The sequence below is a fragment of the Coturnix japonica genome, chromosome 11, assembly GCF_054131305.1.
Source record: "Coturnix japonica strain WE chromosome 11, WE-NBRP24, whole genome shotgun sequence".
Classification (NCBI taxonomy): Eukaryota; Metazoa; Chordata; class Aves; order Galliformes; family Phasianidae; genus Coturnix; species Coturnix japonica.
The window spans coordinates 13,300,966-13,319,300 of NC_140673.1; the positions used below are offsets into that span (position 1 = coordinate 13,300,966).

At 39.8% G+C, this 18,335-nt stretch overlaps 1 protein-coding gene across 2 annotated transcripts in view; it reads right to left on the bottom strand.

Annotated features, from left to right (window-relative positions):
- LOC107317345 (uncharacterized) overlaps positions 1 to 18,335 on the bottom strand; it is a 44,196-nt gene that overhangs the window by 15,168 nt on the left and 10,693 nt on the right. Inside the window, exons 2-6 of one of the 2 annotated variants that reach the window (XM_085511246.1) lie at positions 8,732 to 8,854; positions 7,713 to 7,924; positions 6,667 to 6,783; positions 5,328 to 5,451; positions 1,167 to 1,321 (exon numbers count right to left, since the gene is read on the bottom strand). In XM_085511246.1, coding sequence (XP_085367372.1) covers positions 1,167 to 1,321; positions 5,328 to 5,451; positions 6,667 to 6,783; positions 7,713 to 7,793 — 477 coding nt within the window. In that variant the 5' untranslated portion in view covers positions 7,794 to 7,924; positions 8,732 to 8,854. Of the gene's footprint in view, positions 1 to 1,166; positions 1,322 to 5,327; positions 5,452 to 5,911; positions 7,925 to 8,731; positions 8,855 to 18,335 lie in introns of both variants that reach the window. The other variant, XM_085511247.1, reaches the window with a different exon arrangement.

The following is an 18,335-nucleotide window of genomic DNA, read 5'->3' on the forward strand; positions in this document are numbered from 1 at the left end:
CAGGAAGAAAAACATAATTAGCCAGATTAACTTCTCCAACTCAGATATGTTAACAGCCTTTGCCAGTACAAATATGAATAGACATTATAATGCTATAAAAAGTAGCTTTGTTTGTTTAATTTTTATTTTTTGTTGTTTTACAGAGCCAGAAGATAGTGCAGTTGCCAGCACAGCCAGGAAGTCCGAGCAGAATTAAATGCAAGAAGCTCTGTCACTTCAGTGAATGCTAAGAAAGTAGCTGTTGTTATACAATTAAAGTTCAAGGTTGCATCTATAATAGGCTTTTCAGTGTATTTGAAAGTAGATTTAAATTGTTACTCACCCCTAACCTTCTTAGAGATTCATGAAGTCGAGTACATAGAACAGAACAAACTGAAAGGGCTATAACACATTTACTGAAAGAAAAGAGTCTTGTAGCTAGAGAGAGAACATTGCACTCGGAAACAATAGGGTTTTTGAGAAGCTGTGTTTTGCGAGAGGAACTTTCCTTTTCCACCATCCAAATTATTCTTAATAAACAGTTCTTCAGAAACATAGCCGGGGTCATTTATCAGTTTTATAAAGATGCTTATTTTCTATCCATCCAAGAGATTAAGTGGGAAGATGAATTTTTAGACTTGATTAGTCATTAAATGTGTTTATGATTTCCATACAACACTGGTAAAGATATGGACAATTATTATTTTTTTTCCTTCCAGTAAGTTGGATAGTTTAAAGAGCTGTGAACATCAACTGGTGCTCTCCATAAAACTCTGTGTGTCTAGAAATGCAGCACATTCTTGTAGGCATCTCTGGGTGCTCCGATAGAATAGTGACATGATTGGAGTTGTTTTTGCTTTGATTACAGGATGTTTCTCACACCGTTCATCAAATACAAAATGGTGTGGGAGCTCTAACTGAAGAGAATAGAATGATCAAAAACCCACTTGTTTCAGAACTTGCAGAAAAGATTACAGAAAGGAGGAGTAGGGGAAAAAAAATGCTAGCAGATAAGCCTTTGCTTTATAATGTCACAAAGAAAGCAACAGAAAGAAGAAGAGGACCAACAGTGGCTAATTGTCTGTAATGGCATAGTGTACAAATATTTGCAATGTTTTGTGGTTGTTTTTTTGGGGTTTTTTTTTTCTTTGTTGTTGTTGTTTTGTTTTTTTTCCCCAATTACTTACCAACTCAGGTTTCCCATTACAGAATAATGCCAGAGCGTCACCCAATGATCCAGTCATGGTCTCCTCCATCTCTTGTCGCCGATGAAATACAACTGTAGCACCTCTGTAAATTCCACTGTCCAAATTTTCATCCAGGAGAGGTTGAAATGATTTATCTGGAGATTTGAGAAAACACAGCTTAAGAAGTACATTTCAGTCCAGTCTGTTCCCTTCATTCAGAGCATCTGAAAAAGGGTGGGAGTATTTAAATGTCCTAAGAAGTTAGTCTCACAGTGTTTTCAAGAAAGTCAAGAATTTGAAACCTTACTACATCTGTGTAAATTTTTACTGTACTCAGCACATGGATTTTAGGCAGAAATTCAAAGTGCCTGAGTATTTTGTGTGGCCACAAGGCTTTGTAAGCTTCCTGGATGCTTATCTTCTTGGCAATAAGAGGTTAAAATCTTTTCAGTAATTGCTTTCTAAATATACATCTGTCCCACAACTCACAAACTTGGCATACCCTGTCAAATGCGAGTTTACTAAAGAGGCCTTGTAACTGCAAATATATTAGCGATATTCTACATTATTACCCCAAATTGGTATTTGCAACCCTTCCTGATCTATGAATTTCACTGCAAAGAAATGTTTTATATATTTGTATAAATATACCATATGTACAATGCTACAGGTTCTCAAATTTGCATTGTGTAAACTTTATTACATACACTGAAAACTGACTGATGATGAGTGCTACCCTTGTAGTCTAATTTCCTTCTAATCCATGATTTGAAAATTCCAGCTAATGGGCTCTCAACAAGACTAAATTTGGGGTAGTAGCAGACTTAATCAAGAAAACAAATGGGATTCATTAAAAGCTGGCACTTGTCAGATAATCTTTGGAGAGTTCTCACCTCAGTCTACAAATCCCCATCAAAAAGAACATATATATATAAAAGCAGAAATCTTCAGCTGTTTTTATCTCAAGCTGTTGAGCCAATTCAGTGCAACTTCATAATGGAAAACAGACTTAGTTAACTTTAAATTCCCTGTTCCATGTTTTAGAAGATGTGTCCTCTTTCCAACTTGTTATACTCTTTTCATAGGTATTTGCAGTAAAAGGTTAACTAGAAGCTTCTTCTCACAGTTGAAGACAAATTGGCTATAGTTTCTATGCCCCCCTGTAACACATAGCTTCATTTCAATGTTTAAAGTATTACTTGGGAAATACCACTAGGGTATCACCCACCTCCAATAGCTATGGCCTTGTTAAAATACGCATATAATTATTAAATAACAAATAACTCATAGAAATCAGTAAATTATGCCTTTAGCCAACATATTATCAAAGATAGTGGTAAAGCAAGATTTATATTGCAACAGGTACACATCCAGCCTTGTTCTGCTTTGAGTTTAAGAGCAATGAATAAACACATGCAAAGTTTCAGTAAGCCTTTTCCACTTCTCCTAAAAACGCTCACTATCCACTGTCGTTGAAGTCTCTGTAAATTACCTGAACTCTGAAGACCAAATAAAGGCATCACTGCTGGCAACAGAAAGGAAATGCTTGGAATTAGGAATTCTTAAATGCATTCAGTCTGTTTTCTAATGTCCTCTCTCAGCAATGGCACTTTACCATTTGCTAACACCTGAAGTAACACTGCTAAGATTAAGTATTATCTACCTTCTCTTTCCAGCAGAAAATCTGACTCCCGGTCTATTTGCTCTTATTTGGTTCACTAATACTTCACTCTGCAAAAGCTTATTTACTCTCGCTACCACCTCCTAATTACTTCAAGGAAGTCATATTGTTCTCTCATTGTGTTTTTCTAGTTTTTTTCTGAGCAAGATGTATTTTTTGTTAGAGTATCCAAATTCTTAGCACGTGGGATGCAGCATGCATCCGTACAGCATGTCTAAATTTGCTAAGGCAATTTGAGCATTATCTGATTGCTAATTAGTGTGCTATAGTAATTCTGACCTTTAAAAATGGTCTTTTAGCCCCACTGTTTCAGAGGCCTGCTGTGCTTATGCTTCTTATGTGAATTTTTTCTACCTATGACTTCTGTTGTCAGAGAACTCAGCTCATTTAGATGCTGCTCACTGAGGTTGAGAATAGCTCTGGATAGCATTTTAAAGTTGGTTTTGAAGTTGTTTGGGTTATTTCCTCCCCCTCCCAGTTGCTTTCAAGGCTTGATTACCTCAGTTACATACAGAAAGCATTCAGATAGTTGAGTTGTTAGCAGTGTCAAAGCATGCTGCCATCTCCCTCACTCCATAACCATGCAAGAGGCCTTCTCCTTCAGTGAGAGAGTCCTAGCATGTGCAGAGTGAGAGCAGGAAGGGCAAAGACCACCTGAGAATTACAGAGGACCCGTTGTCAAGTTCATCCACTGCACTGAACCAGTGTGAGCAACCCCACCTCCCCAGGGTGGCCTTTCTTCACAGATCTGAGGGGTGTCTGAGAGACACTGATCTGCCACTTGAAGAGACAATGCTTCTGTCTGGTGACTATGCATAATCCTTCTGTGCATACTGCTTCTGGCCAGTGCTCTTCCCTGACAGATATTAACAATATGAAAAAGGCTGTAAGAGGTTTATTATGAAAGCACAACGTGAGAAGATCCCCCTTGCAGTGGTGTCCTCTAAGAGGCGCAGAACTGCATGCAGCAGTGCTTCTGTAACCATAAAAATAGCTGTTAAATTAACTGGCCTTATTAGAATCCCTTCTCTCTTTTTGTGATTAACACAGAAAAGGGAAACAGCATACAATGTCAGAAACCACCATAGAAGTTCTCACTACAATCCCACCTCAAGGAAATGCTACCCTGCAGCCTGCTTGCCCTTCCCCAGCTCTCTGAAGAAACCACATTTCTCAGCGCACTTTAACACAGCCCAGTGAAACACTACAGGATCACCTCATCCTCACATTGCACGTGGGAAATAGGGGAGGCTTACAGGAGCGTCATCAAGCTCTAAAGCTGGGGCAGGGCAGTGGAGGTAAACACCATCCTGCCTGCAACAGACCCAGGTCTCCCTGCAGGCCAGCAGCGGAGGCATAACCAGCTGGGAACTGGGGACTGCACTCAGTCCTCTTGTGCCTGACAGAGGCTGCTTCCCCAGCTGTGTAGGGGTCTTTGCAATGAGAGAACAGCTGCAACCGCTCACTTATCATTTAAAAAAAAACAAAAAACAAAAAATCCCAACAAAACGGCATGGAAAACTGCCATATGGGGCAGGGAGTCATCAGAATAAAATGTCAGTTTAAGCAAAGCCTGTGACAAGGTATCAGTCCCTGAGAAGTTTGATATTCATTTATGTTGTCAAGGTCAAACTTTGAAAAAGATGCATACTTCATTACAACCACTAACACTACTGTGAGAATACTCATGCAGGCCTGCCAAGCTGTCCTTTATGAACCAAGCACCAAGGAGGTTCCTGCTATGCAGCCTCAGGAGTACTGAGGAATTCCAAGGGTTTTGCTTGTCATACTGGTACCAATCAGTGAGTTATCTGAGGCATGTTTTGCAACTGTCAGAAATCTGTACCTGTATGACACAACACAAAACAGAAGAAAGCTGTGTATAACAGAACAGCTACAACTAGATTCATCTGAAAACAAACAGGGCATATGATGAAAAAGAGAACTACTCCAAAACACACTACTGGAAAAGACCAAAAATGCTGTTGATGCTTTTTGTAGTTTCAGCAGGAAAGTCAACACATAGTCAACACAATATCAAAACCTAAAGAGTGCAAATGGTCCCTTTTTAGTCCTGAGAGATTTCTATGTTTTTGTTACTAAAAATGAAATCAGTTGTATAAATTCACAGAGCATTAGAACATGCATATATGAGACACACATCAAACACTACCTGGATATATTTTACAGCCTTTGGTTTTCATAATGAATTTCTTTCTTCAAAAGTCTTTAATGCAAGTTCAAACTACTTGTTTCAGCTAAAGCCAATAAACCTGATTTTGGAGCTATCGCATAAGACACAATAACTTTTCACAAGAACATCAAAATGGGAAACAACATATTGCCAAAGGAGATTGTGTTGGGCAAAACTATGTAGCATTCAATTATCATTACATACAGTAGGGTATTTTATTGTGCCACATCAGTGTGTAGCTCAGCATACTTTAGAGGAGGAATAGAGCAAATTAATTATAACTTACCCTTTGAATATGACTGAATATGATCAAAACTCTCGTAGTGGTTTTTCTGTGGCACATCCCAGTGGAAAGATGCTACATGAGACACCCGAACCAATGCGTTTCTTAGCCAATGAAAAAATCCATGCTGTCATAAAACACATCCTTTCATTAGCTACTCAGCTTCTCTGAAGTGACCTCCAGAACTTCCCTTTCAAGTAGCAGGCATTAGACACAACATGGATAGCTGTAAGCCATAGCTTGCATTGTTGCAAAACCCTTCTGTGAGTAACAGAGCATGTACACATGTAGATATCCAACCTATGTGAACAACAACTTTCACAAATATTTCCTCTTATCAAACAGAAGTTTGTTTTACATTCAAGTGTGTTTTATCTATTCAAAATAAAAATCTTCCATAAAGCAAACAAAAACAAACAAACAAAAAATCTCCAATATTTGAACCCAAATCTTAAGGCTGCTCTGCAATGTCTTGGTTCTGGGGTGCAGGAGCAGATGTACCAAGTACCACTAAAACTAAGAACAGTTTAAAAAATACATCAGGTTTTGTACGGGCAACATGTTAAAATGATTAAACGCATTTTTACCTGAGTAGAGGAATGGCAGAGTACTGAAAACTGAACCAAAAAGGACTGTAGCCAGCATGTCCATGCCCCTACCACCTCCCACCACAGTTGCATTGGCAAGATCTGGGGTGATATCTCCCTGTGCAGCTCTCAACAGCAGTTCCATCTTGGCTTTGGTGTTAAGTTTTCCTTCAGGTGATGATGGCAATTTTTCAGCTGTTCAAGTAGACTAAACTCCAAGAAAGTTTACCCAGGAAATGTGAAGAGGAGGAAAGACAAAGTTGTCCTTAGACATTTCACATCCATCCTTACTGTGATAGACACTGCAGATAATTTTCCTAGCAGGGAATTTCTTGTGAGCATTTTACCAGTGAAACATTATTAAGTGTTCCTGCCAAAAGCAATTTGTTACAAAAAATGTTGGAGAGATGGAACCAAGACAAATTAGCCTCAGGATTTTAGATACAAAGATATGTTCTTTTTGTACTAATCCTATGACTGTGGATATCTTTTCCAGCACACTTGAAAGCAGCTTCACATGTGCTAAACTTACTATCAGACATTCAGGATAACCCTCCTCCAACTTTTAAACAGAGGAAACTGCAATTAATAGCATTAAAAACATTTTAAGAGTTTTGCAACCACTCTTACTGCGATCAAAAGATGCATCTCCAGCAAAATTAAATAAACTAGTCTTTCAATTTTTCAGGACAACACAATAAAACTTTTTCTACCATTTTGTAAGTTGTAGCATCGTGAAGACCAAGTACAGTTACCTTGTTTTGAAGTTTTCCCTGTTGATTACAGAATAGTTGAGGCTGGAAGGTACCTCTAAAGTTCATTTGGTCCAAACCCCTTCTCAGCAGTGTGTTTGTGCAACACAGAAAGCAGCACTATAGAGACAAGCACATGTGCATCCACTGAGACACTCCAACAGCACCATGGGATGGTGGCCCTGTGCCTGTGCTCAGCATGGTTCCCCCTAGTGATCTTCAGAGCAGCCTTTTTGCCATCATTTCTAGCAGGCTGGGCCAAACCCAGCTGTTCAGACAACAAACAAACAGATTGCTCTGAGCAGCCTCTCTTCCCTCAGCTGTTTACTCCCTTAGCCTCACTCCCACCTGTTCTTCCTACTTACTCCCTCAATGTCCAGCTTTTGTTTCACTTCCCTCATCTTTCTGTCACACTGATACTGCCTCATCGCCCCTTGCCAGTTCTTCCTCTGTTGCTTCTACCATGGTCAGGCAAGACCCACTCCAACCTCCCTGGTCTGAAGCAGGAGCTGCTGAGAGCAAGGGAGGACTCCAAGCACAGCACAGACCTATTTAGTAACAGCCCCATGTACTGTCAGCTCCTACCTGAGTGTTGGCTCTTTGATAGTAGGGAAATCTGTCAGCATCATTCTAAGGCTGCAGAGCTCTGCCGCTGTAAAATGCTTTGTTTTATTTTGCATAGCTCCATTTCACACACTGATGCAGCTGGTTGAGCCTACTGTATTTCACTTTTCTTAATTGGATTTTGCTAATTATTCCTGAAAACCTCCAAAACCACAGCAGTATTGTGCTGCCTTACTCTCCTACAGCACTGCTTCAGTGCCATCAGCTCACTAGGAGCAGAATGCTGCTGGAGAGAGAAACCCAAACCTGCATGCCAGGGGGATGCTTCACCCACCTGGGGTGGTTAGTGAAGCTGCTGCCTCTATTAAAACAGCCCAAGGGCTGGGGAGAGGGCCCTGGATCCACTCAGACTGAAGGAGGGAAAGTTATGTTTTGAAGTGAGGAAGATGTGCAGCTACAGAGTACAGGGAGAGGCGAGCACTTACCCATCTGTAGGGCTGAGAGTCCCAGGAAAATTGTTCCCCAGGTTTATGGTGGGTACCCAGCTCCTGCCACACTCCCAGCATTCTTCCTGGCTGCTGCTCCCCCTCTCCATTTTGAATATAAGGCAGTACTTTTTGGAGGAGTGAATTATCTGATACTTATCTCTGACTCCAAGGCCTGTAGGTGCAATATCCAGCTCGTGAAGCCCCTGGACCTGTAGGAATTTATAGCAACAGATTGGCAGTGAGTTTTTCTGCAGGTTGTTTATATTATCGTAAGCTGCTTAGGAGAAAAGCTTTAACAGAACACTAGATAAAAAGAAAATGGGTTTTAAAACCCCCAGTAACTCTTTTTTTTTTTTTTTTCCCTTAGCTTGTTCTTGAACAAAAAGTGTGAGGCCTGGGAAAGCACCTGCAGGTACTTTCACAAGGAACTACTGCAGAATGCAACTGAGTGCAATAGGAAAAAGGTCCTTTGCTCAGCCTTTGGCAGTACAATCTGACTGAAAATTTGGGGGGAAAATCAGGAGGAAGTGAAGGCAGGTAACAAATGCTGGCACTCAGAAATGTGAATAAATAATGGGTCTTCAGTTTTTCTGCCAGTTTGATCCCATGGTATTACAAATCCTAATAGCTATTGATTTTTTTCTATATTTTGCCAGCAGTCAACAGAGAAAATTCATTGAAATGAATAACTCACAAACATGCTAGAAGTTACCATGGGTGAAGGAAAGACCAAGTGTTGGGAAGCTGACTAAATAGAATATTTGCTTAAGCATTGTGCTGAATTCCTGGTCAGCAAAGAATGACCAACAGCAAGTCTAATGAAAATTACCTAGAGCAACTGTCTTTCATCTACACTAACACTGAACTGTCACCTTTTTGGAGACAAACATATTTCTACTCATCACCTGGTGCATCTTGAACTGCACCAAAGAATTGTCCTGATGCAAGAAAGACAGTACCATGAAGGATTAATGTATAGTCTCATGGGTAGCACCAAAATGGCAGCTTGTACTAACCTCTTCTACCATCATCCCAAGACAAAGAAGGTTTCCTTTTAGGCATCTGCCATCACCTGAAGGACAAAGGTTTTCTCCATGGAGGGAAAAGATCCCAGACTCAGGTTCCAGCAGAAAGTTTTCCTGCAAAATAAAGAATTTAAAACAGTCATCTGCATTACTCATAGCTAAGGATGATATTGAGAGGGAAAGAGAAACCTGGGAACAGCAGGCAGCTTCCTTGGAATGAGCCTTAAACAAAAAAGTGAAAGGTCAGTTGAGTCCTTGTGCAAAACATGATACAAAGCCTGGCAGTTCTCAAATGGTAAAAATAACTCAGAGCAAATTCACAACTCATAGCAAATTGAGCAGCAACAATTCTGAGTGTACTCAATAGAAGACTACGTTTTTTCAATAGAGTCTAATAATTTAACCTATTAGTTGCTGTATAGTAGCAACCTATTTATTTATTGACAGCATGATTAGTTAGGATAGATAATTAAGACTAGCTAATCAAGCTTTTAGTCATTTTCTAGGGGAAAAAGAAAAGGACTCTGAATGAGAGGGTGCTTTTAGTGCAACCTTGTTAAGCTAGGTAACACAGATGAGCTCTAAACAGATCTGTTCCAGCAATGACCGTTCTTTGTCCCCATGCACGAGGCAGGTGAGCATGTAAAATGATGGTCTTTGGGATAATACTGCCTCGTGCTACAGCGAGAAAGGTTAAGAAAGAGTGGAGAAGTAGAAGAAAGGGTAGGAACAGAGATGTGGGAAGGAGCCTGAGATGCAGGGAGCCAGGTAGAGGCTTAGGCTGGAGAAGAAAATCTATCAAAAACTTGAGAAAAGACAAAATTTTCAGTCCTCATGCTGCTGTGCTCAGCTGGAAAATTGGAAGCTGAGCATTTAGAGTGCTAAAGCTTGCTTTGGAGACAAGCAGGCAAAGGAACCTCAAGAAAAGGAAAGTGATCCTGTGATGCTAGGGCTTGGGGCAGAAGATTGAGTTCACAAGTAGTGAATTTAGGGTTAGGGTTGTAGGGTTGTATCCCAGCAGGATATTGGTTATTGCTCCATATTGATTTAGTTAACAGGGATAGTTGAACAGCAGGCTGAAATGGAAGAAGCTGCGTGTTGGCAGTTCATACTGAAAGTTCTGATCTTTTTCTGTAGAAAAAAGTAAATAAACCTCCAAGTCATTGATCCCTATCATACTGTCATCTATTCACTTGAGCTTCATAAATCAGGCTAGCTGACAGCGTTTGTGAAAGGATGAGAGTCCCTTCGTTTCAAAGTCACTGCACAAAATTGAATGGCAGCTTCTGGGCATGTGGAATGTGAATCGGATACGTCCTGGGAGTAAAACCTGCTCCGGCCTTCTCCAGCAGCTATGATGAAACACAAGGCTTAGGTGAATCAGTGGAGATTCTCCCTGGCTTCAGGAAAAGTGAACACAGATGGCTCCCTGCTTTCTTCAGCAGTGGCCCCAAACAAACACCTGAAAACAGATTCTGACCTTTCTGATTATACAAGGCAAACTTTCCTGCTTTTTTAGCTGCTGCTGTTGAGCTTTCCCAAGCAATCTCTAAACATAAAATAGGAGTGATTTTAAAAGAAAATGGGTTCATCAGGTCAATGGTAGTGTAATTCTGGAAAGGGTATGAAAGTAGGGAAGTAACGATAATGCACGAATTGAAAGGCTGATATAATTTGCCATGGCTGCACTGAGGTAAGGAATAGTAAATAAAACTTCCTGTCTGACTGGAACATAATGAGTTCCTTACCTTTTAACAGTGGCTACAAAATAAATTAAAAGAAAACACATACTGCTTTTCTTCTCTTGCAGATAGCATCTATTTATATTATGGTAAAAGGAACAGTGACAGAGAATACTGCTTCTACACAACAATACTTGCATTAACTCTGAAGTCATGACCACTACCCAGAGATGGTGGAGGAAGGGGGAATGACACTGGCTTGAGAATAAAGTGATTTGAAATTGCCACTGATGGCGAAATAGGGAGAGTGATAGACAGTAAAGACTTGTCATGTATTTCTCACAGCCTTACTTGTGTTGGAAGGAACAGTGATTTTAGGAAAGAGGAGGGAAAGGATATTTGAAGGCAATTATTGTTTCTGCAGAAGAGATATTACTGTTAACTGCGTCCAGTGCTTTTGTAACTTCGTAGTGCCTCAGTAAAGAAGAACTACTATGGAATTGTGGAGTGGACTTGCAGGAAGTACGCAAACAGACAGTGGATGGCACTGAAAAAAGAGCAACGTCTATAGGATGCCCAATACAACTGGCCAGTAGCCAAGGAGCATGAGTCTCAGCAAGCCCACTGAAGGACACACAGCGGCTGAATTTCTGGAATACGTAGTAACTACAAGTAAAATAGCACTGAAAATATAATTTACCCAGCTGGTAACTGAAATGTGTAGTTCAGGCTTCTCTGAAGAGGGATATGACTGAAAGCAAGCAAGAAAAAAAAAAAAAAAAGATTATTTTAACCTGCACACAACAGACCTATGCATAGTTACTTCTCATTCCCTTAAACCTTACTACAGGCAGGGATCAATCAACTGATCAAGGCTTCTGCAAACTACACACTGAAATTCTTCTATTTGCCATCTAGAGAACAAAATGGAAACTATGGTAACAGAGCTAAACCTGGTAAGGTCCATCAAAGACCAAGAAGGTAACTCAGCCTCCCTCCATCTGGAGTCCTTGACCCCACTGCTGTAACTCCCAACAAGAAGGACACTTCTTGAGAGAGTTCATAGAGAGGTTCAATTAATAACAATTGCTGATTTTCAATTGCACTGCACTTGGCCTCCTGGTTTGAAACATGCAGTTCAGGATACAACTCTCAGAAACTTTTATCAGGAGAGACATCAAATAATCTGAAGTATTGTGATTTTAGTTGGTAATTTTAGCTCAGTGATTTATGTTTACCTCAGTCTAAATATCTATGAAACACATCTGGAATCTGTGCCACTGCTGTAACTTATAACTGCAGGTAAAACATATTTAGATACAGAGGATACACTTCTGAGTTTACTACTATCATGAATTAGCATCATTTAGAGTTTTGAAGATTTCCTTTCTTCTGACACCACAGGATAAGAAATTTGCCTTTCTGGCACTTTTCCCACAGGAAGTATGGCAATTTTTATAACACACTCACAGGCAACTTACTGTGACATGACTTAAAAAGTAAAGCTCATTTTTACTGAATATAGATTTTTGCAACATGGTAGAACTCCTGTATGTATTACAGCAAAAAGAATAGCTTACAAAATGTACCATGTGGATTTAAAGTGACCAAAAGAAGAATCCAAATTATAATTGTCTTTTTGTTACGCAATCCAAATTCTATTTTGTGGGGGAGAGGTAGAAGGGTTTCAGTGAACCCCCAGAGACAAAACAGACCATGTATTTATTGATTTCAATGAGGAGAGGATACCTTTCACCTTTCCAAGCTAATTTTTTATCTCAAACTTCAAGTGTTACAGGGATGCTTTTATTGTTAGGGAAAAAATAGCACGCAGCATGGCAGAGTGCTGAAGATGGTGTGAGTCTGTTCCTCTCCCCAGGGGATATGCTGATGCTGGGGAGGGCTGCCCATTCTGTGGCTGAATTTAGCTGGAGCTTGGTTCCTGCTAGCATCTGGCAAGACAGGGACTGTGCCTGCAGCTTTGCATTTGAGCAGATACCCACCTGCTATACAATTGGTCTAGAGGCAAGGGATGAATGACAGAGTTAAACTGAGGTATTCACACCTAACATTTTTGAAAGGCTTTTCTTAAGCAGTCATGTAATGACTTAGATTGGAGGGGACTTCAAAGATCATCCATTTCCAAACCCCTCCTGTGGCAGGTCATCACCCACTAGACCAGGCTGTCCTGGGCCCATATAGCCTGATCCTGAGTGCCTGCAGGGATGGGGCACCTACAGCTGGATTGTGCCAGGGCCTCACCTGGGTATCTAGAGAAAAACACTAAGATCAGCAACATAAAAACCTTTTTATATATGCCTTTTTGGCATCAGTATAGCATATGTTTTAAATGTAACAAAGAGAGAGAGACAACTTTCAGCACAAAACTAGTACCTCATCATTTGGAAGATTTATATGTATGAGAGACTCTAAAATGAAAGAAAAAAAATATAAATCAAATTTATTTCAGGGTAGAAAACAAAATCATAAATAATGTGTTTTTCACACGTATTTTCTGATTACTCACAGCTCCAGAATTTTAAGAACTACTGCTAGAGAAAGGAAGGAAACAGCCAGATGCAATCTAAATTCCAGCTTCAAACAATTCCAGCACTTGTCATCTAGTATATCAGGCCACTAATAGACTGTTAGATGTCCTTATCATAGTAGCAGAATGATCAGCCTCACACCAGAATGTTCTCAGAACTGTCAGAGCTAGTTTCAGTCTGGAGATACCAGTATCCCATTAATTCTTGCTCTCAGTGGAGTTCTTAAAACACCGTGCAAACTGAACATATGGATTAATTGCAGGAAGAATAGATGCTATCACTTACTACTGAAATATAACTGAAACTGCAGAAAAGGCTTGTAAGAAGAATTAAAAGGCACAGTAATTTCCTTCAATCAGCCTTGAGTTATTACATGCTACCAATTTTCATTAAGACTTTTTGTCTGCTACCAGACCATAGACTGCTAGGTTAATTCTAGATTAATTGTTACAGCCTGTCAGATTTCAGGTCACCAAACTTTCACAGTTCACTTACATAAAAAGGATTTTTTCTTTTACAGTTCCCAGATATGTTTTTTAAAACTTTCTTCCTTTCTTGTGGCACCTGTGCAGTGACATGTGCTGGTCAGAATGACTGCAGTGCTACCACTGCATCTTTGCGAGCAGTAGTGATGTCTGGGTAACTTTGCCAGGGCTTTTTCCACACATGGCACGGTCAGCAGTCATGTATTTACATGTGCATATTAACTCTCTGACATCTGGCTGCTGGTGAGTTCTGGTGTCATGCAGAGTGTTTGTACTATGCCATCATTACCTCTTTGGGTCATGGCATGCCTCATTATATGTATGGGTTGTATTCTGTCTAAATTATACAGAAATAATATACCTACACACAAAGTTTTCAAGCCCTTGATAGATTTGTTGGATTCTCCATACACATGCATACAAGGGGTATGTAAAACTAGTTTAGAAAGTTCTACCACACTTTATATGCTTTTTCTTGCTACCTTTTTTTGTTGTTTTTGTGGGTATATTTCAGCTTTTGTACATTTAAAATGATATAGTGGTGTATCAATTATAATTGAGCAGTAAAAAATGATTACTTATCCCTTTGCTAGATGCGCAGTATGCATGAGTCAAAGCAAAGATTTGCAGGCTGCAGAGAGATAATTTAAGAGTATAATGGCTGTTCCTGTTTCTTCATGTTACTAAGCTTGTTTTTTCCCCCCTTTCTAAATGTTTGTCATATAATTTTTACAGTGTGTTTTTCTCCTCTGAAAACATTTCTAAGACACTATAATCCACCACCTTGTTCCTATTAAATGTCATTAGTCCCACAAGTTGCCATTCAAACTGAACAGTAAGTTCTACAGATTCTCTGTTTTGACCTGTAAGAAGAGGAAATTAGGAACCACTGCTTGGTCAAGACCAAAGCAAACTGTGAATGACACCTCAGTGGGGTTTGATGGTGCACCAAAATGAAAGAAAGTTCAGACGCTGCACCCTCACAAAAGTCTATTTAAAAATACAACTATCTCCATTTTCAAACATCAGTGTACGATCTGAAGTACAGAACACACTAAATCTAAAATATCTAGAAATCTAGAACACACTAAATCTAAAATAATAGTGCAGAGTTCTTCCACTCTGAACTGCTGCCTGGATAAATTGTTTAAAGCTTTTACCTGTTCTTGGACTTTAGAAAACTGAATGGTATTTCACAAACCCAGTTTACAGCTGCTGTCATTTTTTGTAAGAAGGTTCTTTCCCAAGTTTCTGAAGCGGCAGCTACAGACACAGGGCTGAAATGTGGAAAAGCCAGACCACCACCTTTTAACATCATTGTTATAAAAATACCAGCCCACCGTGCAGCTTTACCAGCAGATTTTTAAATGGCAGATTTGAGTGTTGAACCGTCCTTTTATTTTTCTTTCTCCTCTCACAATATCACTTTGTCAGATTTTCATGGGAGGCGATGAGAGGAAGGAGCAATGCCATGAGGATGCCACTTGTGGGGCTGTGATGTAGAAGGCTCAGCACCCACTTGTCAACAGAGCTGCTTCCCATCACCAGGGCCTCTCACACACATACCTAGTGCTGTGTTATTATTCTGCACCTACAGAGCCCTGCCTCATTCAGATTAGTGTTCATTCACACCCTTCTGCTGCAGCTTTCCACTTTCAGAGGTTCTCTGCAGGACAAGGCCATTTTTGTGACTGGAATTTTCTGTTTCACTTGGAAATCTGTTTCACATCAAGTTGCTCATGTCTAAGCCATTGTAAAAAAAAAAAGGTTTGGTGGAACATTACTGTTGAAGCCATAAATTGAATAATTTAGTCTTTGTTTTTATTGGTGCAGACCAACAGAGTTCTTAATTGCAACACTGACCTGGTACCAAAGAAAAGGCCAGCTGTGCCTAATCAGCCAGGGGCTGGACTAGAACACACTGTAGAAAGGAAGTGAAAAGTAACGCCAAAATGTTTTAAGATGTAAAATGACACAACATTCAATGAACACTTGCCAACATCATCTCTAATTACTGCAGTGATTAAGTAGTAAAGAATTTGGTCTCTAGAGAACTGCAGTTCTGAAGGAAGCACAGTGCCATGTGTTACAGAATTTTTTCTTGCAAATCATTATGGAAATCCTGCTTTCTGTGGTTCTCCTAACAAACTCTTTCTTTGCAAAAACCATGCTTCATTTGTGAAGTGCAAAGGGAGTGTGTCTTGCCTGCCTCTGAAGATTTACGTCTTTATTGCCTTATATTCAACTTGCCTTTTTAAAAAATCCTTTTATGTCTCTAAATAAAGAAGCACAGAAAGCAGTGTGTATTTGCATACTGTAAGCGTTCCTCTCATCCTCACTGAAGAACAAACAGAGAATAGGGGAGGGCTAGATAAAAGCATCAAGACCTTAACACAGCACGGCAATGGTCTGACAAACGGCCAGAGAAACGGCAATTAATGCAAGACCAGTTTAAAATCAGACTCCTAGGGGACACCTTAGAAGACTTCATTTAGAAGCACTTCCATTTCTTTTTTTATCATAAAGCTCTTAACCATGAGATCAGAATTTTTCCAGTTTATAAATACAAAGCATAACAATTAAACTGAGTTTTAGTAACAAAAGTATTTGAATTGATTATAATGTATGGGTTACGTTTAAACTTTTTGTAACTCTGGATCAAAATGTCTATTGTACAGGCAAAGTATATATTTCACTGTAGCATGCTCATGTTTATTGTGTTTTATTCTCTCTGTGGGTGCCTCTTCTTTTTATTCAGTAAAAGAAGAGGAAAAATCCTCATCCTCTTGCAGAGCCGAGAGACAAAGAACAGCAAGGGAACAACCATAGTTGGTCCTCTCCTCTGTTTGGTCCTGTTTTTTTTTCATATCTGATCCGTGTCTCTTCCTCCTACTCCTTGCTATACAGAGCTTCCAAACACACTATCTCCTGTTCCACAAAGAAATATTTAGCTTTCACAAAGCACTTTTATCAGTACATCAAAGAGACACAATTATCCCCATTTCACTGGTACGAAAACTAAGACATGATCATCATCTGTACGGAATATGCACAGCAGGGATATATTCCCAGAATAAGAATACCATATGTATACATTAGAAAGGAGGTAGTAGAACAGGGCATCTGTGTCTGTTGGGCCATGTTACAGAGCACAAAGAGGTCAAGAGAAAGAAGGCCCAGTGCTTTTTCTCTTGTCCTAAGGAAGATATAGAAATGTTGCTGCAGAATCAATCATAAACAATTTGAAATAAGACCAGTTGATATCACATATAACTCATAGAGAAAAATAAAAGTGATTTAATGTGCAGGAGAAGCATCAGCATAACCGGTTCTTGCCTTTCAGCTGGACACTGCTAGGCTGACTATGCAATGTCATCACATGTATGGTAAAATGCTTCAGTGAAGTGAAAAACAAAATTACGTTATTTTTAGCCTGACTACAGTAGCAAATTAAAGTGCTTCCTCTTGCTTCTTACTAGATATGAGTTTAGCTGGAAAGGCAACAGATGCTCTGAATTTCAGCGTTTAAAATGAGACACTGAGATGCTTCCTCCTCAGCCAAGTTGCTACAAGTCTGTGAGAAGATGCTCTTTTTTCCTCAGCATTGAATAAGATGTTAAACTTAGCTTTCTAAGCTCGTTTCATGAATCATTCATGATCAAGTACAAATCCTCACGAACTCACAAGCTTCCTGGACAAGAGCACTGAACCAGCAAGAAGAATATTTAGGAAGGTTTAATGGGAATGACAAAACAGTTAAAAATGTGACTAGAGAGATCATAAACAGTAAGTGAATTCATTGGACCAGACAGAACACTTATCAGCTGGTTCAGTCCCATTTGTACTATCAGTAATGTTGAGTATAGAAGTATTGCAGATTTTGCACAGAACTCCAGATTCTCAAATTCTTTCTATATTTTAATGCATTTGCAGTTGTTATTTCTGTGAAGGGAATTGTGCCGTACTGTTACACTCGTGACTCACTGAAAATCTGTTTTGAGACTTAACAGCATGATGCTGTGAGTAAGTCACGCCAAGAAAAACACTAATCTAGGATAAAATAGCTCAAATTGTGTTTATGGTGACCAACTCACCTGTAGTAAGTTTTGTCTCCAAAAAATTATCTGAGAAGATAACTCAGAAATATCTGAGAGGATTAATAGATTTACAAGAAAATGGGGTAGTTGGTAAACATCATATGTTTGGGATGCACTAAAAGCAGAAGTCTCTGTGCTATTTTTACTGTTCCCATTTATGTTCTCACTCAATTATATGGCACACACATTTCTGTGGCATCTGCTCCCAAGCCTCATTATCCTGCCAGGGGTGGCAACAAAGGGGTCATATAGGGTTCTGGGGTGTGAACGATATGGGAAAATGAAGGTGACAAGATCTTAGAGATTGTAAAGGGAACAAAGATGATGCACTCTGCTCTGGCAATTGCTGTGTGAGGATTAGGTTATGACCACCCTGCCTTCAACAAGCAGCCTGGCCAGTGCCGTGAGGCTGCTGGGCTAGGAGCACCCAGCACAAGGCAGTAAGCAGCGCTGCCTGTCCCCGGGTGGGAGGGTCTGACCCTCCTTGCACTGATTCCATCTGCATAGACTTTGTAACTTCCAAACTGGCCTTGTTGTTTTTGCTTTTAATGTCTGCTAAAAGTGCATAAAAACTTAAGGGCAAATACAGAGGTTGGTTTCAGATGGTGATATGGAAAAAAAAATGTGTAGAGACATCTTCACAGGCTCTAAACTCCTCTAGGGCTACAATCTTCTAATACTGAGAATTCTCGCATGTCAGTCTAAGGTCTTTGTTTCTTCCAAACCACATCGGTGTTTTGTGGTAGCACTATAGCAATCTCCTAGAGGCATCAGTCAGCTGG